Source organism: Poecilia mexicana, unplaced genomic scaffold (genome assembly GCF_051168715.1).
Source record: "Poecilia mexicana isolate PSO_F unplaced genomic scaffold, ASM5116871v1 scaffold_22, whole genome shotgun sequence".
NCBI lineage: Eukaryota > Metazoa > Chordata > Actinopteri > Cyprinodontiformes > Poeciliidae > Poecilia > Poecilia mexicana.
This window is the reverse complement of record NW_028263391.1, coordinates 11903645-11928415: the sequence shown is the minus strand read 5'-3', so window position 1 is coordinate 11928415 and position 24771 is coordinate 11903645. Positions and strand designations below refer to the sequence as shown.

The window sequence follows — 24771 nt, the reverse complement described above, 5'->3', positions numbered from 1 at the left end:
AATACGGAATCAAGTTTGTATTCTAGGAAGGTTAGCCAGTTAGCATATGTCCACAATAAGCTGATAGCTCACCCTCTAACAGGCAAACTACACCTTACTACTTACTAATGGTGTTCCTGAGAATAAGTGTCTACGAGTTAAGACTCGGTGCTGTCAGTGAAAATATACGATAAAAAGTTGCTAAAGTAATTTCTCATACTCTGTTAGCTCCTTAAATTAGAGTTCACCAAGAACAAACACTGAACCAAGAATGGCTCTTTCTTCGGAAAATTAAGGCCCTTGTCGAGCAGCAAATAATTCAAATTTTGCATTTAAAGCGGGTCAATTTAGATATAAATACCAACCTTACCTTTGTTTGGAGGCGGGTTTCAGTTCATCAGCAAAATATCCACAGAGCTAATACTAGCGGATTATTTTCCCTCAGCCCGAACGGCTACAGTGTAGTTTTTACCTTTCAGAGTAAAATCTTTCATTATCAACTTCCGATTTTGAAAATAAAAGCATCAAATTCAGAAAAAAATAAACAGTCTTTTCCTGAAGGTGAGCAAAAAAATAAAAAAATAGAAAAAAATACGAAGGCTGCATCTCAGTACATAAAATATGATATAACAGTTATTAAGTCTTTAAAGGGAAATAGATTACACAGGGAGCAAAACACTTCGAGCATTTCTTTTTTTATGGCTCACAGAAAATTAAACGTCAATATTCAGTTTCTTGGGAAATTTAACAATTATGTAAGACCAAAGATGAACTATAACATAGTTTACAGGGTCCCATAAAAGACTGCTGACTTGTCAGTGGTCAAGAAGTTACTGACCCTCAATATAGTTCCTCGTAAAAGTTTCATCTTAAAAATTTACAAACATATTAGTTGTTAGATTAGAATTTTATTGACATTGCAAAAAAAAAAGAAAAAGAAAAAAGAAAGAAAACACAACTGAGCACACGCAAGAATGGCTCTCCATACACCACATGCAAAAGTGAAGATGAGTTAATGCAAGGCTCTTCCATTTCTCGTGTGAGCTGCCTCCTGTGGCAGAATTAAAAATTACAACACAATGCAGTGAGCGAGAGTGTTTCATCCTGCAGCTGGTCAGTGATTAAACAGAGTAGCTTCAAGCAGTGCTGTATAAGAACGCCCTCTTGTGGCGGAATACAGAATGGCCACACATAACAGCTCGTTGGTGACGTTTTAGTTCATGGGTTTTTCCATACAGCATTGAGTGTGTTACGTTAAGTCAACATGGTAACGATAGGCTACGTGTTATTTTAGCTGTCTTTAGCTCTACAGCTAATTTTAGCATTTACATGAGTTATTTCACACTGTTACAATGGGTCAACATTGGTAGGAGGAGCAACTCTCCTCCTACCAAGTCTGGTTTGACAGGTTAAAACATCTCACAAAAAATGTTGAATATTTTTTAAAACACTAAAATTTATAAGTGCTGGAATATAAGTTGCTACACTGAATAATCACGAAGGTCTATGGAATTGTAAAACAGGAGGTAGTTGATGCATTTTAAGTGTAGATTCTCTTGTTAGACCCGTTTCCATGGAAACGTAAACAAAACGAACCGTGATTTGGGTCGGCTTCCCTACCGTATACCTAAAGCTAACGGAGGTAAATCTTCACCGTGCCGACGTCTTCATGGATCCCTCAAAAAGCCGCTCAGAGTATGATGAGAGTCGCAAAAATCCAGTAAGTTTGGCCGAGCAATGGAAAGACCTGTGTGTAAAAGAGAGGAGAATAGCGTTGGAATGGTAAGCTGAAGAAGCATGAGCGGAAAAAAGCAAGCCTAGTTGTTTTGTGTCAAAAATCATTTTCACCAACAAGCTGTTGTTCACAGGGATGAGACCTGGGGCGTTGTCCTGGAATGTGGCACACAGGTGAACACCACCTGCTTTATTCAAAACTGATATTTACACAGCAGCCCCTACAACTGGGGTGCCCAAAGTCGGACCGACTTCGGGCACCCCTGCCCTACACACTTTGCCACTCCTCACCAACAGTGATAACCTGTGGATGTTTGCAGGATGCCCCAATGGAGGAGAAGTCTTTACCGAAAAACCTTTCGGTCTATTCCGAGTTCGTCCCCAACACAGCCAATCAAGTCTATGGCAGCAGGCAAGTCATGCCTCACGGGAAGGAGATGATCAAACAGGACGGGTTGCCACTCTTTCATGGAAGCTACAGAGGAAAGAAAAAGACTGCGGAGAAGGAAACATGATACATCCTCCAAAGCATGGGACTGCATTGGGATTTTTATAAAATCATAAATAAGATGTCAGTGGTTACTCTGTGTCCTATGTCAAAAAAAGAGGAGGCAAGCCTGTTGTTAATGTCTAATTACCTCTTGAGGTAAACTTACAAATGCATTGAAAGAAATAAAAGTTGTCAGGGCTGTAACAGAATTTTAAAAAGCAAGGGCTGTCAACCCTTAAACCATCAAAGACATTGGATTTCACATTAGATAGATAGATAGATAGATAGATAGATAGATAGATAGATAGATAGATAGATAGATAGATAGATAGATAGATAGATAGATAGATAGATAGATAGATAGATAGATAGATAGATAGATAGATAGATAGATAGATAGATAGATAGATGTAACAATATTCGATAGAGTGATAAATTAGTAGAATAGTCTTTTACAACAGCGCTAACTGAGACCATTTTAAAGTGTAATTATAACATTTTATGGCAGGGCTCTTCAACTCCAGTCTTTGAGGGCCAGTTTCCTGCCACTTTTAGATGCGTCTCTATTAAATTCCAAAATGAACCTGCGTTCAGTATTTACTAGGTTTTAAATACTGTGGTTGTTTCTGAGCCAATCATCTTTCAGACGATGTATGCGGAAATGAGAAACGATGCCACCACCGGCTGACAGGAAACTGTCATATTTATACCATATCAACGGATGTCAAGCGCATTTTTTCAGATTAAAAGCATTTGTTCATTTATTTAATCACTTAATATATATACACATTATTTTCATTGAACTATATTTAGATAATTTGTATTTTATAAATAGGTTTTGATGATTCCTGGTGACAGTAGTTTAGCGAGCGTACACAAATTAATTTCTACTATTATTTTGAAAATATACACCGGATTTCCGATCAGAGTCAAAGTACCTTAACAGTGTTTGCGTCACATCGGCATCTGGAAGCTAGTGTTATTTATAAAAAAAAACTAAATAAAAAGATTAAAATAAAATTTAAAGATCCACCATGCAGTCCGACACTCTGCTGCACATCGCCAACTTCAGCACGCTGTTCCTCTGCATGGTGCTGAAGTTCCCGCAGATCTTCGTGTTAATGAGAGCCAAACGTTCAACAGGGATCAGCCTCAACAGTCTGCTGCTGGAGCTCATTGGGTAGGTGGACTCTGCAGGACTTTATGATGCATTTTTATCATAAACTCCTGGTAAAAGTGATTCGTAGCTGTTAGAGGAAGATGAATGGTGACGGAGGTGAGGAAGGGCTCAGCTTTGATGTGTTGTCTTCCTGTTTCTATATGTGTGCATGTGCTTAAAAAGAATAGGAAGTATATTTGTGCTGTCTAGTTCGTTTAAATGCGTGTGAAAGTTGATTATAAGTCAAATAAAACTCTGTTTTTCCACTCAGTGAGATTCCAGTGTAATGATAATGTTCGTAAAGCGGACAGAACTGGACCTGTTTATATGAATCAGTGCGCCGACGGCTCTCACAAACTGCCCTCTGTTGGATTTGTGGGGATAAACATCAGACTCAGTGTCTAAAGCAGAATAATACGCCTATGTCCTGATTGCAGCTGCTCAGAATGTTTTTGCTGATAAAGAAACCTTATCAGCTTCAAACACTCAGCATCCATCTGGCAAATGAGCCGAGGTTAAGACTATGAAGACCCAGAAAGGCTACAAACGATTTGAAATATAAATGTAGAAATGCAGGGCTGTTTTTAACCATTCACAACCAACCTACACGCACAGAAATCTGCGGAAGCGTCTACACTCTTCATAGATACAATGATTGCAATGATCATAGACCCACACAAATTCAATGGATGCACCGTTTTCAAAAGTTCTTAATAAAAGTCTGAAAAATGTGATATGAATATTCGTGCCTCCTTACTCAGCTTAGCGCTTAAAACAAAATGCATGCCACACTTTTCAGATTTTCACTGAAAAACTAATTCAACCTCTTTTCCTTCCACTTCACAGTTGAGCACCTCTTTGTATTGGTCTGTCACAGTAAATACCAATTAAATACATTGAAGTTTGAAGCTGTAACGCGACAAAATGTGAGAAAGTTTACAGGGTTGTGGATAATTTTGCCAGGTGCTGTGTGTTTTTGAAGTTCTCTACAGTAAAATCGCCGTCATTGTTGTTGTAAAGGAAGACTTGCAGAAGAATCTTAGACAGCAGATTAAATACCTTTTCAAGCAGTCTAATAAGCAGTACACGATGCCTGGAAGAAAACATTTTTAAATATATAAAAAGTTTTTAATAACACAATGGTTTAGTGATATTTGTTCTGACTGAAATCATCAGGAAGTATGTGATGTGGTCAGGAGGTTCTCGGGGAAATTGTTGCTGTTTTTCTTTCTCAACTCAGGATTTCAGATTCCTCTTCCACTCTGAACTCAAGATTTACCTCACGTCCAGGAAATCAATACAACTCTAGACATTCTAGATATTTTTCAAGTACCTGTACATGTAAACACTTATACAAAAATGCTTGTTGATGGGACTCATACTTACACAGTTGGGGGGAAGATGGACTAAATAGATAAAAGCTTAATTGATTACATTAAATAATCTGACATTTTATTCTTTTTAGGTTCATAGTTTTTGTAACGTACCAGATGTACTACAACTACCCACCCCCAACGTACCTGGAGTATCCCATCCTCATTGCTCAAGGTTTGTAACAAATAGTGTAACTTAAGTATTTTATTGGCTGAAAGGGTTGTTTGATATTCTCATTCTTATTGTAATTAGGTATATTTATGAATTGAATGTAATCAAGAATAACAGTGTTGACAGTGATGTTAAGTTTCATACATTGTGAATAGAGTTATAAAGCATGAATATTACTTTGAAAATCTTTTAACTGGCCAAAACTTTGACACAATTGCTTGTACACACATTAGAACGTTTTTTTTGAGGCTAACATTACCCTGAAATATTATAGAATGTATTTGAATTCATATTACTAAGCCAAAAATTAAATAACATCTACCATTTCCGCTTAGAAAAATCCGGCCAGAAATGACCTGGCCCTTGTTGAGTTTGACGTTACTCTTCAACTGACTCAGGAACATTTTTCAAACTATTTTTGTGGGGGTTTAGGCCTGCAGGTAAAATGTTCAACCTGTGTAGATGAGAGAAAACTTGCAGGAAATTCAAACCAGGAAACTTTTAAATATGTAACATTTAGAAGAATCTGAATAGCTTGCGAATCAGCAGTACACCAGTGGCCCTTGAAATGAAGATGGAACCTCGCCGGAAGTGGTGTACGTTTATAACCTGCTCTGTGTCCCGTCAGATGTCATCCTTCTCCTCTTGATTCTTTACTACAACGGCAGCCTGCGGCAGAGCCTGGTGTACGCCTTGCTGTATCCTTACCCTCTCTGACAGTGACAGCTGTGAAACTGCTTGGTGTTGAAGGAAATCAATGACCCCCCGGCAGCATCTTGTGCCTTAACAGATCGTGCTCAGGTTGGTCGGAGGCTGGAGGCTCCTCACGGTGGAGAGGTGGATCATAGATCTGGCCATGGTAATGCATCATTTTCAAATGAGCCGCACATTGTCCCACAGTAAAGAGTTGGCACGTCATCAGTCAGGAGTAATGATGTGGAGGACTGAGAGGAGACTCACCCAGAGCTCATTTCTCTCTCTCACTGAAACACATCAAGGTCTGCTTGCTAAATGGGATGAACATGTCTGTAGGCATTTTGCATTTAAATAGATGAAGCAGCAATTCTTCCACTTCAAGTTTAAAATGTTAGACAGCAACAGAAAGTAACTTTTGTTTTGTTTTGTTTTTCTTTTACTGTGTGGCATCCAGCTCACCTGCAGTGTTCAATCCGTCATGTTATAAACGTGTAATATGTGACCTGCGCTGTCCTCTCCAGAGCCTGTGCACGTTCATCAGTGCAGCCAGTAAGTTGGCCCAGCTGCAGTGCATGTGGAGCTCCAAGGATGCCGGACAGGTTAGCGCCCTCTCCTGGGGCATGGCTACCTACACGTGTATGGGTGAGTGTGTGAGGGAGCGTCTTTTCCAGTGGCTGTCGGGGTAAAGAGGGCTGCCAAACTAAAAGATTTAACTAGGACTGCACAATATATTGCAAAATAATAATAATAGGAAAAGCATAAAACATTTTGCCAATGCCGGTACATGTCACAGGTTGTTTTCCTCATTTAGAAAGTCGGGATTCTTTTAAATAATTCCTAATGGACATGTGTTATTGATATTGTTGAACATTGAATCTCCCTCTTAATTAATGACATTACCCATGGTCATGAGTTGTTTTTTTTTTATATACCGTGTTTCCCCGATAGTAAGACACCCCCGATTGTAAGACGTGTCGGGGGTTTCAGGGGGGTCGGCTAATATAAGCCGAAAGTAAGACATATGTTTTACTTTCGGGGAAACACCTCTCATCTAGCTGCGCGCCGCCTCCTGCCCACGTCCGCACCGTCCCCCTCTCCATACGTCGCCGCGTCTGCCACCTCCCTCTGATCTTAATGAGCGCCGCCCCCCCTCCATACGTCACCGCTCTGCCGCCTCCGTCTGATCCAAATGAGCGCCGCCTCCTGCCCACGCCTGCGCCGTCCCCCTCTCCATACGTCACCGCGCCGTCCCCTGCACTTGTCACTGCCGTTAATTTTATGGTTAAAACAAAAAATTCGACAATTTTTTTCCAATATAAGACATACCCCGAAAGTAAGACATAGTGGGGCTTTTGGGGATAAAAAGAAAGTAAGACACTGTCTTACTTTCGGGGAAACACGGTGTGTATATATATATATATATATATATATATATATATATATATATATATATATATATATATATATATATATATAAGGTTTTTTAGACATCTGAAAGGATTTTAAACAAACATCATAATCCAGTATTCATTGTTCTTTTTAAATGACATCATCATTAACCACCTCTGATTGGTTCCTCAAAATAAGTTAGGAGAATCCCATCCCATTTCCCCCCCCCCCCCAACCGTCTCCTGATTTTATTGGGATACAAACAATGAGGTAAAATACCCCACATAGAAGCAGTAAACCCAAACAGGTAAATTATAAGATTAAATAAACTAACCAAAGTCTGATTTCCGCATTTTAATTGCAGTCTCTCATTTCCGACTTAACAAATTTAATTAGCTTCAACAGCTCATCAGTTCCAACTAATTCTTCCACTTAAATCACTTTCATGTCATGAATATGGATAATCCCCCTTCAGTTTGCTACGCGTTCAGCAAATCAGCAATTCAACACGTCATTAATTAAACATGAGAGAGTGCGGTTGGATAATGTGCATGTCATTAACGCCGCTTCCTCTTTTGTTCCAGCGCGGATTTACACCACCTCGGTGACGACCGGAGACATGCAGGGTAAGCCAGCGTGAAATGGCACACGGCAGAAACATTTCGTTTTGTTCTCTAAACGCCTCCCACCGTAGCAGTAGTGTGGAAGCGTGGTGCACTCTGGGAGTCAAACCTCATAAAAAGGCAGTTCTGGACGTCTCCATGTTTAATGAAGGCAAGAGAGATTTAGAAGAGAAAAAATAGAGTTCATTAGTACCTGAACTCTTGGATTTTTGACTTCAATGTTTAGTCTCAAATGTTCTCATCTTCAAACTAAAGTGCTGTTTCGCATTGACTTATATTTTACAAATTTTAACACACAAAAAAGGTCTTTACAATTATTTCCCAAGAATAAATCTTGGTGGACAGCATGCATGAAAAGTATTTAAGCTGTATTGCCATTTTAAAAGATGAAAATAATCATGTCATCTTGAGCTTCAAGTTGGTTAGATTTTCTCTGGGACTTTGTTGGGAAGTCATGAATCATTAATAGATTACCAGCAGCAGATAACACTGACCGTCTTTTGCCAATTATTCGGGCTGCAAGAGTGAACAATACTTTCAGTAGATAAAAGGAACGTTGAACAAAATGGCATAAGAAGCTCAGTTCTGTCCCTCTGTGCTTTAAGCACGTCTAATGATCATGCTGAACTTGGAAATGTGTGCAGCCTTCAGGAAATTAAGTGAGGGAAGGAGTTGCATTGTGTCGAACATACATTTACATATTGTTGATTTTGTAATGCTAAGCGATGCATGAAGCTGAACTACAATGTATTGTCTTTGTTTTATGATAAAAGACGTGAAAATTGACAAAGATATCTGGAAATTTCAGTCTGCAAATGTGTAGAAATTTGAAGTGAAAAACGTATTAAAATCCTGTCTTGTTTAGCGTCGTTTCCCATTTTAGAAAAAAAATTAACTGAAAAAAATTGAATTTTGATCAGTGCCAGAAAAATTGTATATTGAACCAAGGAATTGAATAGAGAAACAAAGGTTAAAGAAAGTGAGAAGATGCTCAACAATGCCATCTTCTAAGATTATATTTTCCAAGAATAAATCTTTATCTATTGTTCAAAAACATATAACCAGAAAGGGTATTTAAAAAAAAAAATATGAAGCTAAAAATAATTAAAAACTAAATTTCAATGCTGGTTTGGAATGGTGTTCCTGCAAAACATCTTAAAATGCAAGCATATAGCTCCTTATCAGACAGCCAGCAACCACGTTTTGATTTCTAAAGCCAGCTGATAGCTACAAATCGGTTTAAATTAAAGGTAATCCTGGTTTGTAAATCACCTTCTTGTTTCCCGCAGTTCTGGTGCGGTTTGTGGCGATGACTCTGCTCAACTTCTGGGTGCTGCTCACTGTGATCTATTACCAACGAAGAAGCAGCAGCTCCAAGAAAGATGACTAATCTAGTGGTTTCTTCTTCAACGCTTACTGGGTCACCACAGGCACAAGAAATACGGAAACAATCTAAGGGTAACTGTTACTACTGCTAAAAAGAAAGTACACCCCGTTTCATTTCTAGTTTTTACTTAAGAGGATTTCATAAATGTTCTGAAATTTTTTTCAAGGTACTAAAGTAGTTTAAACGTAATCTTGAATGTAAAAAAACAAAAACAAAAAACAGATGCGACTGTTAGTGTCTTTAATCCTCACAGATTACTGTAAAAAATGAGTTTGACTAAAGTTTACCTGCAGGAGGTCGCTGAGTTACTTTGAATTGATCAGAGAAACAAATAGTGTCAGAAACACAATGTGCTTAAACAGGCAAGGTTTAGAAAACAAAACAAAAAAAACTTAGACATAAAATGCTAATTAATTGTAGGTTTGATTTGTCAGTAACTCATGAAAGTATTTGACTCCAAGTTATTTCTTGTATTTCTACAAGTTATTATAAAAATAACTTGTAGAAGTTATTTCTACAAAGAGGTAGGAAATGAGTCAGATGATTTGACCTGCAGCCATTCTACATCTGAGCTCACTTTTGAATAATTTTACAACCTAATCAATTACAGATCTTTATTATTATTATTTATATAAAGAATTGAAAGAGGGTGTATTTTTAAAAAAAATTATGTTTTACCAAGCATTCCAATAACAATCCTTTGTCCCAGTAGTTTTTAGTACATTTCTCCTGAATCTACTTTTATTTTTTAAAATTCCATTTTTAAACATTAGTGAGGATTTTTCTGTCAATGAAAATGACAGTTTGCAAATATCCAAAATCTTCCAACTCGGGGATAATAAATACTGTGTTTTTAATAACTTTTGTACTTTATGTGAAGTTTTTTCTGTAACGCCTAAATAAACCAAAACATTTGACAAACATTTTTATATTGTGATTTCACTGAAATTCTTTAAAGCGTTTATTTTTTATTTTTTTTGACATTTAAAAAACATGTGAAACCAAAGGGCACATCCATGTCTTTATTTCTATAAGAAGTTAATATAATCATCATCATTCTAGCTGTTTGGTAGCAAACATGCAATCTGGATGTAAAGGCCCTTAAATACAAAGTGGACAAGGCTGTATAAATAATATAATGTGCACAGTATGGCATGTAAAATATATACTGTAGATATTTATATGTATAAAACATGCTTCGTGGTTAAAGGAGAGCTGTTGGAACACAAAACACAAAATTCCACAAAACACACACAGTTTGCTCTCCAGGCGCCTGTACGAGCCACATTCACACGACGACGTGTCCAAACTTGGGAGTTCGGTCACTCTTGACACCAAAACATCGGAACAAACCTTCAGTGGACTAAGTGCTGCTCAGGACGAGGTTTTGCATACCTTCATCGTCACCGCTGCTTTCAAAAAACAACCTGGAAGGGGTGACGGCGCGTGAGAAACATGCAAGTTCACTCCAAAGCAGCTGGCGGTAAAATAAAAAGCTTCAGTCAAGTATATTTGGTAATACGATGCCTGGGTGCCGCCTCTGGTGGAGCACCACCTCTACCTTCAAACGCAAACAAAAGGAGGAAAATATGATCGGTAAACATTATCCCTCGGGTCGGACAGTGCAGGTTTGTTCCTTTTAATGCCTTCAGAGCAGGATGCTGCTCACGTTGTAACGTCTACTGCAGACAAAACGAGTGTTTCAGTGACAGAAATCATAATAAGTCTGAGGCGACCAGAGAATCATTTACTGCAAAATAAGGATTCACTGCGTTCCCCTACTCTGTGACTTTACGTGAACTAACAGCTTGTTGTACCTTAATCGGATCCTGTGACTCACCTGAAACCAGAGCTGTGGAAAGCTAAAAGCTACAATCATTGTGTTGAGAGAACAAGTCATTTGGGAGGAAAAAAAAAACCCCAAACTGAATCAACTAAGTGTCGTGTTCCCCTTAAAACTCTTTGAACTGTTCACAGTTTCTTTTAGCAGAATGTCTCATTTTTGGCCACTAGAACCTCCAAAGGTGATGTGCAGGAGTTTCCTGCATGTCCCCTCCATCAGACTGTTTCCTGGTGAGAATCATTGAGGTAATTGAATCCCCATCCATCCATGCAGCCTCTCCGAAGAGCTCTTCTGCTTCCTGTGGAAACAGAAGGAGCTACTCCAGAAGCACGACAGACTTTGTTCACAAGCCAACCAGCTCGCAGAAAAGAGCGCAGTCAAGCTCGGTAGCTGTGAAGTGGCTGAAAGGAGCTGAGCGACAAGGAGAGTGGAGAGATTTTCCTCCCAGGATGAAGCAGGAGACGGACTGAGGCGAATTGACGTGGAGTTCCAGATCTGCAGATGGAGCTTCGAAGGAAACACCGCCCCAGAGACCCATCCAGCAGGGTTAACTGGAGGCAAAGAGACAGATGGACAAAAAGTTAAGCGCTGCAAAAACATACGCTAATTTCAACAATAAGGACTTAAGAAGAACTGAAGGCACAAGTTTGAATTTATTGCTTTTTATGCACAACTCTGAACATTTGATAACTCTTTTAGCAGAATTGATTAAAGCTAGTTGGTTTTCTTTCAGAGTCTGAGGATTGCAGAAATGCATTGTTCGCCTGCCTCTTCCAAGCTAAATCTGGTTCTGATGTTTATTTGAGAACATTCTGAAGACAAAAATCCACAATATATGGAAATCTGTGCTCCCAAGTCTTGCTTTAAAAATCTTTACAGTTGTATGAAGGTAAATCGTTTCAAATAGGAACCAAATGGTTCAAATACATCGTTAAAAGTCCAAAGTGAATACAACATCCAGACCTTCAAGGCATATTTAAGTGTCTGTTGTGTTGCGTTAATGATGCAAGTATTTATTTTAAGGAACAAACTCTCCCAGAGATTATACGATTCTACATACAGCTCGGGAAAAATTAAGAGACCACTTAAAATGATCAGTTTCCCTGATTTTACTTTTTATAGGCATATGATAGAGTAGAATGAATATTGTTCTTTTATTCTGTGAACTACTGACAACACATCTCCGAATTTCCAAGCAAAAATTTTGTATTTATTTGCAGAAAATGAGAGTGCTTTCAGACCTCAACTAATGCAAAGAAAACAAGTTCATATTCATTTAGAAACAATAATACAAATGTTTTAACTCAGGAAGAATTCAGAAATCAATATTTAGTAGAATAACCATGAGGTTTTAATGTGGGGTTCAGTGCAGTGGTCTCTTAATTTTTTCCAGAGCTGTATATTAGAAGACAGAAAGTCATAAACAATCCAGTGACAAGATGCCCAGTGACATTGATCCTATCAGGTAAATAGTTTCCCAAACACCACAGAGGAAATTGAACCATGTGTATTCAGCCCCTGCATGTGGCCCGACAGCACCGCTGAGTGACAACAAGACGGACACGTACACAAACGCATCCAGGAACTCGGTCGTTTACACGGAGAACAAGATCAGAGGAGGACTCAGCTGTACCAAGTGCTGCAGGAGTCGACTTGCTTTGTTTTTAACCCATTTGATCTGCGGCTCATGTCATAGGAGCTGAAACATATTTTTGATCAACAACAAATGTTAGCCCATCAAATTTAGCAAGAAATAACAGAGTACAAATCAGACCAAAAGAGTCCAGTGAAAATAAACTAGGAAGACAGAAATTTAACAAAATACAAGAAGCTAGGGTAGCTAGCTATTTCACAAAAAAACCTGCAAGAAAACAGATAACTAGGTGTATAAAACCTGAAATAGAAAACACAGCAATTGCATTAAATACATGTTCCTTCAGACTGAGGATTGTCAAGAGATCTAAAGAATTTTAAAAAAAGCACAGCTTCTGCAAGAAAATCCTCCAGACTCATTTACAGCCGTGAATGTTGGTGTCCAGTGTCCAGATTGAAAAAAAAAACACTTTCAATCTGGACACTTTTGTTTGTGGCCAAATTGAAATAAAATTAATGTAAATAGTTGACTAAATAATCTGGGGTAATTAAATACACTAATCAGTGTTCAGTGGTTCTATAAAAGATCAAACCAAATTCAGTCTATACGTTTGATTTTTCACTCTGACAGCATAGCGTAACATCTTGAATGTGAAAAATTTAAATGCGCCCAATTCTAATATTCACTTAAATTTATCTTTTTTCTGTGGAGAAACTTTTAATAAGTCACTCAAAATCTTGCCATTTTCATAGGGCATGAATACATGTTCTCCTAGCCACTTTTAAAATGGGAAAAACAAGAGAACATACCATTGTGAATGTTATTCTGCATGAATCAGGAAATGATGATAATAAAATAGCATATTAATGAACTCAGAGTAATAATTTAATTTAGAAGAACTGAGACAAACAAGGCTGCACGGTGATCTAGTTCCATCATCCTACGCAGAGTGTGGACGAGTGACATGAAAAAACAAATCTCACTGCAAAAGAACTGAGTGGAGCACTGGAATCATCTGATCCGAGATACAGCTTTTGGAAACGCTTTCCTGGTGGGTCTGCTGTGAAGCAAAGAATGAATATATAGAAAAGTCCCCCATGCTTATTGCTAAGCCAGGTGGAGGATCAGTGATTATGTGTGTCTGTTTCTCTTCCTATGGCTCTGGGCAGAGTACATAACATCACAACCTCTTTGAAATATCTGGAGAAGTTGAAAATGCGGTTTAACTCTGAAAGTAAATTGAAAGTAGGGACGTGTCCAAATGCAGGGGCTGCACCGTCTGACGGTCGCCTACAACAATGCAACTAAGGCTGACAAAGGCAGCTTTTAGATGCATTTCTGTTCCAACACACCTGATTTAAATGACTAGCTCGTTACCAGAGCTCTACTAAACTTTCTGGCGCTGAAGAGTTGATCAAACCATTTGATCCAGGTGTGTTGGACAAGAATACATGGAAAAGTTGCAGGCCAATAGCTCTGGAAGACTGGAGTTGGATATCCCTGCAATATCTTTAAATGCAGCCACTGCACTGCAAACACAGCAACACACACACACACACACACACACACACACACACACACACACACACACACAGTGTTACCATCATCAGAAATGTATGGAGGAACAATCCTCATCAATATCATCCAACGCCCAGAGCCAGTCCTGAAGACTGAACTCCTCCAGTCTGAAAGGGGGACATCAGTTTCTATCATTACCTTTAATATGATGACATGTGTAAGAATGCCGTCATGCAGTGGGCGATCCCAGCCGTGCATCGAACAAACATGAACACGGAATCTTCAAGGTTATGTTTTTCACTAAGTTAATGGAAGCAATAAAAAAAAAAACTACTATATTTCATCCTTGGACACTTTCTTGAACTAAAAGAAGAAACCTTTGATTTCATACCTGCTTTTGCTGGTGGGGAGCGGTCGGCTCGGCCTCCTCATGGACTGGCTGGACTGAACCCTCATGGAGGTGCGTGGCGAGGAGCGACCAAAGTGCTCCGGCGGCAGAGGCTTCTTGGGAATCTTCTTCACCAACCGGCTCACCCACTTCTGCTGCTCCTCTTGGGACGTGGCCAGCAGGAGCAGGTTCTTGGCCGTAGACACGTCGTAGTTCACTGGCGGTGGAAGAAGAAACTCGTTTTCATTCACCTGAACCCAAACGGGGGACGGAAGGACGATTTGTTCAGTAAAACTATGCAGAAAAGCTTAACACCTTTGCAGGGAGCGATGATCTCCTCCTTCTTGTCCATGTGGTCCTTGTGGCACTTGATGTGGCAGCGCCGGCACTCCAGAGCCGGCGGCGGCTTGAACATGTTCCACAGCGGCTTGGTGCACGCCTCGCAGTTGGTGGGGAAGTGGTAGAGCGTGGGGATGAACTCGTGGCCTTTGTGGCAGATGTAGCTGGACTTCTCGCCGATGGGAAGCGGCTCCACGGGAAACTCCGGCTCCTTTTTGCTCTCGCCTTCGTTGGCATACAGGATCTAGTGGGGACCACAGATGCTGGTTGGCCATTTCCATCCTTTGAAACCACTCAGAAGTTCAAATGGACACATAGTAAAGCAGAGGGAGAACACACCTGGAATATCCTGGGAATCTCCTTGGCTTCAGCGCGGTACACATCCGTCTGAGTGACGGGCCTCACGTGGAAAAGTTTGCTGCAAAGTGGAAATAAACGTTAATTTCTATCTGAATGCAAACGTCGAAAGGCCCGGCGTTAAACTCACTCAATATCGAGAACCATGCAGGGGATGGACTGCTCTCTGTCGTGTTCACTGTTGTAGAAGAGAATCTTCTTACTGCTCACGACAACGTACTGCAACAACAAAACGAACATAAATAACAGCTAAAATCAGGCAGATGCTCTATGGCAGAGCAAATATGGTTCATTCAGACCTTTTTCTCCCATCCAAACTTCTTGGTGTTGTTTCTGACGGGAAGAGAGAGCCAGCCCTCAAGTCTCGACTCTGAGAGAAACAATAACAAATGTTATATATTCAGTTCAGAAACAACACTGGAAAAGGATCCCTTTGGTTCCACGTAACCATGAACTGTCAAATTCAAAACTGGTCAAATAATGTACAGAGCAAGAAAACATCAGTTACCAGAAAATATAAAAAAAGCATTTCCTGAAAGTAAGGGGGGTTAGAAGTTAAGACGAAAACTGCATTTTAGAAAACGTAAAGCTTGTACAACAATGAGGAGCACGTGCATCGCTGTCTGAAGCCTGATGAATCCAACCACTGATTCAACATCAGGTCATAGAGGGCTGAGGTGTTGCCAGACCAAAATAACCTTGATGGGCTTTGGGTCTCCGTTTTAGTGGCAGACAAACTCTAAAATAAGGCATCTTGACCAGAAGAACCAGATATAGAAGAAGCTTATTTCAGCCGCTAGAATCCAGGTTGTTTTCTATCCCACAACCATCAGTGAGGATCAGGAATATGAATAGAGCACTAAATTGAAACCTTTTACCTCGACTCTTCAAAATTCAAATCCCATCCGAGTCCCCCAAAAAGCAGTTTTCTAATCTTCTCATTTGATAAATATGCAACAAAGCGCATAAAAATATCCTTCTTTTGTGGTTTTATTTTTAATAAAGCTCTGCAGCTCTGTCCACAAAGGCTGCATTCTTACCTGCGTAAGCGTCATCAGCGTCAACGTCTGGCCCGCTGCTGACGCTGGCAGAGTCCATGGACTGAACGCTAAGCGACTGCAGCAGATTCCTCAACTGCTCAATGTCGCTGTCTTTGCTGTCCAGAGCCATCTGCAGCTCAATGCGCATCTGACTCTCTTCTGCCAGTTGCTGCACACAAGAAAACACGTGTGAAGCCGAAAGGCTGCAGCAGGAGCAATTAGGGGGAAAGCGGCACTTACTGCTTGCGTCTCGTTGATCTCCTTCTGGTATTTGATCATGGTGCTGTTGAGCTTTTCCTTCTCTGACCTCAGCTCCAGCTGCAGCTTCCTGTTCTCCTTCTCCTTTCGCCGCATGTCTGTGTCGTTTCCACGGCGGCTGCCTCCCCCGCGGACTTCCTTCCTGTTCATGATCTCCGCCAGTTTATTGACGGCCTGTGGGGGCGGGAGGGGTTACACGAGGTCAGCTCCTCACAGAGGCAGGGGGAGCCGAGGGGACGACCGCGAGGAGCAGCAAACACCGACCTGAGTTTTCAGAGTGCGCTCTGACTGCAGCTGCTTCTCAAACGACTGCTTCATCTGGTTGATCTGCTGCTCCCAATCCTTGGACTTGTCCGACTCTGAAGGATCAAGAAGAAAAAAGTGAGCAGCGATGCGTGCCATACTTATTCTGATGTTATAAAGTTCTGCGTTTATCGACCTTCAAGTGCTTCCTTGAGTTTGTTGTTCAGTTCCTCCTTTTCGTTGGCCAGATTGGCAACGTCGCTGGTCAGAGTCCTGTTGGCCTCCTCCAGCTGCACACAGGAGGAAACACACTCAGAGCCGTTCTGTAGGTTTAAAACCGGGAGGCGGATGTTTCTGGGACCCACCGAGCCGATGGTGATGTCCTTCTCAGCCAGCTCCTGGCGGTGCCGAGCCATCATCTCCTTCAGCTCCAGCTCCTTCATTATCTTCTCCTTCTCCAGATCAGAGTACTGCTCCTCAGCGATGGAGCGGGCCAGCTGCTCCGAGTCCGCCTTCGTCAGAGTGATCTCCAGCTGCGCCGCCAACGAGTCCCTGGAAGAGATTGAGAAAATTAAACTCAAATCTGCACACTTGAGGGTGAATGGAGGAGTTTTATTTTGGATCTCCAATCAGCAGAATCACCTCTCCTCCTGCAGCTCCTGCAGAGACTGCTGCACCTCCTTGTAGAGTTTAGTTTTCTCCTCACATTCCTCCTTTAGTTCCCGAACCTGAGTCTTGTAAAGAGTCTGGAAAAGAGGCATGCCCAAAACACAGAATTATGAAAACATGACCAGTAAATGAAGATGCACCAAAAACACTGTCTGGTGACACGAGGTGATCACAGGAAGCTCAGAGGTTTAAGTTACTTAGAAAAAAATTTATTTGCTATGACACATCCTGTCAAGACTGCAAGAAAGGGAGAAAGAGGGAGAGTCAGAGAGCTAAACCTGACTGGATAACAAGAAGGCAAAACAGACTACAACATTCTTTTGACCAGCTAAAGGTAAAAAGTTTTCACATTCAGAAGCTCACTAAGGATTTCTGAAAAAGAAGGAAAGATAAATTGACCAACAAATGGATACAACTTTTATCCATTTTAAACAATAAGTTTAGGAACAAAGTCTGTAGAACAAAAACATCTTTCTTGAATAAATTCCAGACTGCATAATAACTCTCTAGTGCACCATAACGTTTGATTGAATTTTGCTCTTCGAAGAATCCTCTCTTAATTTAACATATGGTCTGTTCAATATGCAATAAAAACAGATAAACACGCATCATTTGGCCACAAACTCACAGAAAAATACTGCTCAGCCTCCAGCTGGTCCTGTAATTCCTTCATTTGTCCATCTGTGTCCTGTCTTTCTCTGCAGGTGGAAAATCAAACCAAATTACTGACACTGAAGATTGTGACGGCTCGGAGCAAAAAGTAGAGCCGATGAACTGACTTGCGCAGCTCCTGGTTCTGTTTCTCCAGGCTGCGTTTTATATCCAGCAGGTGGTTGGTTTCCTGCTTCAGCTGCTTCTCCGAGGTTCTCAGGACATTCAGCTGCTGGTTCTGGGCCTTCAGGTCGTTCACAGTCAAGTTACGCTTCTGGGTCTCCTGCTCGATCTTAAGCGTCAAGTTCTTCACCTGAACGAAACACGGGCTGCTCTTAAGGACAGTACTTTTAACACCATTACATTTTACCCCCGACAGGTTCAAACTGGGGTTGTTTTCCGATCCAGACGCTCACCTCCTCTGTGAGTCGGTCCTTGTGTCTGCGCAGCTCGTCCAGTTTCTGTAGAGCCTGTTTGTAATCGCAGTCCATCATGCTGCTGTGTTTCTCCAGCTCCAGGATTCGGTTCTCCAGCCGCAGCTTGGCCGCTCGCTCCTCCGCCAGCTTCTGCTCCAGTTCTGCAGAGAAACATCCAGGAGTGCTTTTCAGTTTTCCGGAAATTAATCTTTGGCTGCAAAAATAATTCAAACTGATAACGTAGAGCTAATATGGTACAGTGGAGAGGACGATTTAATTACAATGCCAGAACACAAAATCTTACAAAGTATTTTTGATCTAGTTTCTGGGGCAAATGTCTTAGTACACTTGAAATAAGACAAAACTAACTTCCCAGTAAATTTTCAGCACAATATATTAACTTGTTATAAATTAATAATTCCTTAATATTGATGAAATAGTAATGGATATACATGAAATAATATGCAGGTGAAACACGACATTTAGCCTAGTTCTAGTTCAACTGGCAGATTATTTCACTGTACAAAGAAACTACACCAAAACTACTTGGTAAGGTGTCATGTTTTTGCATTGTAATCCATTTTTTTATTTTTTATTTATTTATTTATTTTTTTACCAAATATTGAAAGAAATTCATCTGCAAATTTCAAGCTGTATTTTTTCATTCTGCCCTGAATCTCAGTTATGGATTCTTGCCCAGAATTTCACTTTTGCTTACGTTGTATTAGATTTCAATCTTTACTTCCACTTAATTTCATCCAACTTTCTCTTTTGTTGGACCGTGTTGCAAATAAAGATCAAGTATCTCAGAATCATAAATCTGCCTTTTCTGAAACAGCTTGGTTTGATCTGATTTGAGCGTCCAGGAAAAAGCCTCAAGCGTTGCTTTAAGATCCGACTGACCGTGTAAAGCAGACCTTACCCTTCATGGACTCGGACTTGGCGCCCTCGATGGTCACTTTAATCTTGCTCTTGTCTGCCAGCAGACCTCTGGTGGCTTTATGCGAGGCCTCCTCCTGCTCCAGCTCCTGCTGCAGAACCTTTAGTTTGTAGGTCAGCTCTATCTCTTTGTTGCTCATCTCCTGCACAAAGAAAAACAGGCAGAAGGCGTTCTGATTTGAAAGGAGACACCAAGCACAAAACGGCAACAGGAAAATATATCCGTCTGACAGAAAAGCGAGCAGGAAGACGCGGCGACTCCAACAAAACAGATTTACAGAGGGAAACGCAAAAGCAAAAACTTTCTAAGACTTTGTAATGCTCATATTTAAAGTAGTGGAGAGATGAATTTTGTATACCTTCTCCTGGTCAGTGTATTTCTCCTGAAGCTGCCTCTTCTCAGTCTCAGCTTTGGCCAGAGCCTGTCTCTGCTGGCGAGCTTCTTCCTCCAGCCCAGAAATACGTCCTGCAACGTGCAAACTAAACTGTCAGAGGGCGCTATTTCACAGAAAAACCATCTGAAAATTATAGAAAAGGCACCCAAAGTCCTTCACAAAACCTGAAGTACGGCATCCAGATAAATACTAAGTGTTGCTGCACTGCCAAATTCATGGGGGAACAATAAGCATGGAAGTCTACCAGCAGCCTTTCAGGAAGTGCTGCGTTTGTGTTTCCCCTACCCATCAGGTCAGTGATGGTCTCTGAGCCTTGGCTGTGCTCCCGCCTCTCTGACTCCAGCGCCGCCTGCAGGCTGATGCACTCCTTCTCCAGGCTCAGCTTGCTGCGCTCCAGCAGGCAGCATTTATCCTGCAGCTCGCGCACGTTGGCCTCCAGCTGCTGCAGCTGCTTGCTGCTCTCCGTCTGAGCTTTGCGGAGCCTCGTCGCCGCTTCTGTCTCGGCCCGCAGCAGCGTGTTGGCTTCTTCCAGCTGCGAAGTCATCCGTTACGAGGTTTTAACGAGTGAAAAGAGAACGGGCAAATAAACCGAAAGACGTCAGCGTCAGCTTTTACCAAATGTTTAAAATCTGGTGAATAAATGTATTCATTGAATTTACCGTCACCCTAATTTATATAATATGTAGCTTAGGGATGTTTTGAGAGCGCACGAAACTTTCAGCAGAAAATAATTGAGTAAAGTTGCTCTTTTTAAAATGTCAACTCCTTAGTCATTTTTTCCTAGGTTGTGAGAACAGAGCCAGCAGGAATTAAAGACTTTTCCTTATCATAAACAAAAAATAAACATTAAAACCTAATATAATCGTGGTCAAGAGCCACAAATAATGGATGAAGCATGTATAATGCTATATAATAACTTTGTAAACAAACATTTTGAACTATAAGTCAACACATTTTCATGTTTCAATTTCGTTTTTTTAAAGGGATTAATATAATTCCTTCATATTTTACAACCAGAAGCGGCACTTTAAAAATGTTCACGTCAATTATTTTTATAAATGTCTCCTGAAGGTTCCCTGATCTTCTGAGGACTTTGGTGTTGTCCGAATGGAACTATTTTTATCTCTAATTATTTCCACATCTGCTGAGTTTGTAAAACGGCGACTGCACCCAACAAACAGATGTGGATCGTTCCCATCTGCTCGATTTAATGGACATGTTTGAATCTGCTTTCATTTAACTGAATATGTGTGGTGAATGTGGTGCAAAAGTAAGCTGCAGAAAGCATGTGCAAATTATGCCAAAAAAATACCCCACTGGATAATTAAGTAAGTAAGTAAGTAAGTAAACTTTATTTCTATAGCGCTTTTCACAGACCAGGGTCACAAAGTGCTGCACAAAATGTAAAAAATAAAGAAATTAAAAGCAACATACAAAACAATAAAACACAGTATTACGCTAAAAAGCAAGTTTAAAAAAGTGGGTCTTAAGTTGTTTCCTAAAAGTGTCTATACAATCCAGAGATCGAATGGTACAAGGTAGCTCATTCCAGAGGCGAGGCGCCACAGCTTTAAAAGATCTGTCTCCTCGAGTTTTAAAAAGGGTCCGAGGAACCATCAGCAAGTTCAGATTGGACGACCTGAGGCTCCTAGTCGAAACATAAGGCTGGATGAGGTTCTTAATATAGTCTGGCGCTTGTCCATGAAGAGCTCTAAAAGTCAGTACCAGGATTTTGTAGTGCATCCTGTAAGATACAGGCAGCCAGTGCAAACTTTTGAGGATGGGTGTAATATGTTCCCTCCTGTGAGTGCAAGTGAGCAGGCGTGCAGCTGAGTTTTGTACTACCTGCAGACGCGCAAACTCCCTCTTGTTAAGACATGTGAACAGACTGTTACATTGCTTTGTGAATTTGCATGCTTTAAAATGCTACTTTATTAACTGTGGACGAGTTGGAGAATTATTTGAAAACAACGTAGATGCTCTGTTGGATCTCATTAGCAGCAGGTTGATTTTGGCTGGAGAGAAAATAACTTTGACCTACAGGTGCTCCAGAATGAAATGGTCAGAAGATGAAGAATGGACCCAATGTGGAATGAATGCAGCTGAGAAAGCATGTAGTTTACAGCTTTGGTTTTAAAGGTTGTATCAATGTGGAAGTGCCTTCATGTCTTCTTGCTATTTTATTACACTTGAGGTGAGTCTGGATGCTTACAAAGCATTCTCAGTGATCTTGTAGTAGATTTCTTCAAACGACAGTTTTAAGCTTTAAACAGATGTTTCTGCAAGGAAAATTGTTGCATCGATCAAGTATATATCTAAATATGTGTAGCAAAAATTATAGTCGGTCTGCAAAGATGCTCGTCAGCTTCACCATGCTAAAAGAAGATTACAAAAGTAAATTAATAAAGTTGGGGGAAAAAAACCTGTTTCTGCAGGTGAAGGTTCTTCTCGTTGGAAATATGCGAGTTTTGATTTCTTTTCTTCATGTCGTCCAGCTGGTCTCGAAGGCTGTTGACTGCACAAAAACAAAAGTGAAGCACGGACAAGTTAAGCTGCAGTCATCAGTGCAAAAACTTTAAATATGCAAACCAAAAAAAGACACAAAACAAAAGGGGTCTTCGTGTTTTAGCGTTTAGGAAACACTTTTATAATTTGACCAGGTGGGGGCAGCATTGCACACCTCATCTTCTAATTCATTTGCATCTATCAATGGTAACGATCGCTTTGTTTTTCACTCAGCAGCAACAAGGAGCAGATTAAGGAGTGAAAACAGGAATGATTAGTATGCAAGTGATTTAATAACACTGCTGTCAGAACCCGGATCTGCAAAGAGAGTCTTGTACCTTCGTTCTCCAGGCAGCGCTTCCTGTCGGCCTCGTTCTCGGCCTTCCGGTGGCTCTCCAGACTTTTGTGCTGCAGCAGGGCCTTCTCTCGCTCCAGCTGCCTCAGATTTGATTCCAGGCTCTTTCTGCTGCTCACCTAAAAGTCAATCGGAAAAGGAAAGAAAGCTGGGATCTCTTCGATTCTGATCTAAAACATCATATAAATCCTTTGATTCCAGACACGCACCTCTTCCTCAAGTTCTTTGGTTATTTTTTCTAAGCGGACGGCTGCAGCTCTGCAGAGAAATACATGGATAAAACATGAGTCAAGGTTTCAGCAGTTTGCACACCACAGTGGCGACATATTTGCATTTGCTGATCTTGCACCTGCATTTGTTCTCTAGTTCATCTTTGACATGTTTATCTTTATTCATCTGAAGCTCCAGATGGTGAAGTTTCTTCTGAAGCGCAGCCGACTGAAAACAGAAAACATCAACAAGCGATTAGAGGAAGATCGTTTTAGAGCTTCATTTGAGCAACGCCTGGAGCCAATGTCTGTCTGGAGATGTGAACAGCAGAGAACATTTTGGAGTTTGCAAGGATGATATGCCCACAAATACCAAACTCACCAATAACACTCCTGTACACACTAAGGTTTCCCAGTTGTTTTTTTGTTTTTTAAACCTGCAAACAACCTAAAAATGGTAAACTGCGACTTCCTCGTCTGAAATTTAGAGCAACGTGTTGGCAAGAAAGGTACATCCTTTAATAAACTTTTTTTCTTGTCATCTTTCATCTAGAGATGTGCTACTGCACCGCGCAACTGTTGGATACCTCAAGGCTCCATCTTGGATCGAGTCCTTTTCTTGTTTCCGTTGGTGCCTATTTACAAAAAGCACAACAACCTATTTTGCCATTTTGCTTATCATCTGCAGAAATATCTGTATATTCTAGAAGAAATATTTAGATTCTTGTTAAACTGTCTTACAGATAGACCAACATGACAAGAGACAACTTCATGAAACGCAACAAAAACAAAAACAAAACAAGAGCTTAGGGGATTTAGGCTGTGACAGTGACATTGGTCCAATAACTTAGAAAATACTTTATTTTAATCTACACTGATCAGGACTAAAACTAACTAAATAATCTCTATAATGATGTTCCTAATCCAAAAACATAAACTATATTTACAGTTAACAATGAGCAATAAATAAAAGTCGAAGAGGTCAGACAAAACAACTTCTAAAACACACAACTGGAGAAATGGAGGGAAGAGGTGGGCCTTTGAGTCACCAAATCTCCATGGCAACCATTAGATACTATTTACATGCAAACTGATTGTTTGGGTGAAAAGCCAGGAACAAGCATTGTCTGCCTTACCATCACAAATCTAAAAAAGAGGAAGTAAGCTAAATGACGCAACGGCTTTGACTGGAACTGTGCTTTGATCAGATGAAGCTTTTGGGTTTGACCTTTCCTGCAAAAAAATTAAATAAAATCCACGTGTGTTTGGCATAGAGGTGGTTAACTTTATGAAGGGGAAAAAAAACAGTTTCTTCTCATGTTCGTCATTTACCTCTTGTAAAAGGCTGCATTAATGAAAGGTCAAAGCAGTCCTATTACCTGCAGAGGTACACCAATAAAACCTTCTAATAAACTGTTCATTGTAGTCATGGCTTCCTTCAAATGCCCATGTAACATTTTTACAACACCAAATGGAAATGCACTCAAACGTTCGAGATAAAGGCTGCACTTTGATCCCCAGAGGACTGTCCGCTGTTTAGAGCTGCATATGTGGGATTAGAAAGCTAATCAGTAAAACCAGTCATGACTGAAATCTGTGCAGTTACTAGAGAACTCTGGGTACTGACAGGACCTCTGAAATATGAGGGAGGATAAAAGCAATTTGAGGGTTTTTTTTTAATCCACCAATATGGATATAAAGTTTGATATGACATCCTTGACCAGTCCAGGAAAATTTATTTTAACCACAAAAAAAAAGTTTATTCTTTACAGTGTCTGCATTCCAGGAAATACAGGAAAACACTTTAACCCAAAGCGTCAGAGTTACAGGGTTAAGATTTGTCTTTCTGACTCTAGTGATCTAATTTTGAGAATATTCTATTTTAACCAAGTTACACCTGTTTAATACAGTCATAATAATAAGAAAATATACTATAATTTTTGGCTTGCATTTGAATTATGTGGGTCTCACAGCATCTCAAACAATAAACTAATAAATTATAAAGTATTAAATACTTATTTATGTATCAAAAATTAAAAACACCTTCTGT

The 24771-nt window shown here is 40.3% G+C and overlaps 4 protein-coding genes across 5 annotated transcripts in view; 2 read left to right on the top strand and 2 right to left on the bottom strand.

Moving 5' to 3' along the window:
• Window positions 1-1153, bottom strand: part of LOC106930542 (CAP-Gly domain-containing linker protein 4) — a 29962-nt gene extending 28809 nt beyond the window's left edge. The window contains exon 1 of the mRNA XM_088002786.1: window positions 350-1153. The gene's annotated coding sequence lies outside the window, so the exon portion shown is untranslated. The remainder of the gene's footprint in view (window positions 1-349) is intronic.
• Window positions 1154-1496: 343 nt separating this feature from the next.
• cimip5 (ciliary microtubule inner protein 5) lies at window positions 1497-2416 on the top strand. The gene is made up of 3 exons (XM_014977201.2): window positions 1497-1761; window positions 1848-1887; window positions 2034-2416. Exons 1-3 carry the CDS (start codon window positions 1649-1651, stop codon window positions 2226-2228), a joined length of 348 nt encoding a protein of 115 aa, XP_014832687.1. The 5' UTR covers window positions 1497-1648; the 3' UTR covers window positions 2229-2416.
• A 535-nt stretch (window positions 2417-2951) lies between these two features.
• slc66a3 (solute carrier family 66 member 3) lies at window positions 2952-9925 on the top strand. Its single transcript, XM_014977203.2, has 7 exons — window positions 2952-3383; window positions 4828-4910; window positions 5536-5605; window positions 5709-5766; window positions 6125-6245; window positions 7577-7618; window positions 8905-9925. Exons 1-7 carry the CDS (start codon window positions 3238-3240, stop codon window positions 9003-9005), a joined length of 621 nt encoding a protein of 206 aa, XP_014832689.1. The 5' UTR covers window positions 2952-3237; the 3' UTR covers window positions 9006-9925.
• rock2a (rho-associated, coiled-coil containing protein kinase 2a) overlaps window positions 9926-24771 on the bottom strand; it is a 36245-nt gene continuing 21399 nt past the window's right edge. Inside the window, exons 11-33 of one of the 2 annotated variants that reach the window (XM_088002318.1) lie at window positions 22862-22950; window positions 22722-22770; window positions 22496-22631; window positions 22076-22167; window positions 19938-20184; window positions 19617-19723; window positions 19241-19400; window positions 18319-18479; window positions 18031-18215; window positions 17880-17949; window positions 17225-17328; window positions 16948-17134; window positions 16779-16872; window positions 16604-16698; window positions 16322-16513; window positions 16082-16250; window positions 15341-15411; window positions 15172-15260; window positions 15024-15102; window positions 14661-14928; window positions 14349-14562; window positions 12414-12544; window positions 9926-11396 (exon numbers count right to left, since the gene is read on the bottom strand). In XM_088002318.1, coding sequence (XP_087858444.1) covers window positions 12469-12544; window positions 14349-14562; window positions 14661-14928; window positions 15024-15102; window positions 15172-15260; window positions 15341-15411; window positions 16082-16250; window positions 16322-16513; window positions 16604-16698; window positions 16779-16872; window positions 16948-17134; window positions 17225-17328; window positions 17880-17949; window positions 18031-18215; window positions 18319-18479; window positions 19241-19400; window positions 19617-19723; window positions 19938-20184; window positions 22076-22167; window positions 22496-22631; window positions 22722-22770; window positions 22862-22950 — 2934 coding nt within the window. In that variant the 3' untranslated portion in view covers window positions 9926-11396; window positions 12414-12468. The remainder of the gene's footprint in view (window positions 11397-12413; window positions 12545-14348; window positions 14563-14660; window positions 14929-15023; window positions 15103-15171; window positions 15261-15340; window positions 15412-16081; window positions 16251-16321; window positions 16514-16603; window positions 16699-16778; window positions 16873-16947; window positions 17135-17224; window positions 17329-17879; window positions 17950-18030; window positions 18216-18318; window positions 18480-19240; window positions 19401-19616; window positions 19724-19937; window positions 20185-22075; window positions 22168-22495; window positions 22632-22721; window positions 22771-22861; window positions 22951-24771) is intronic. The other variant, XM_014976191.2, reaches the window with a different exon arrangement.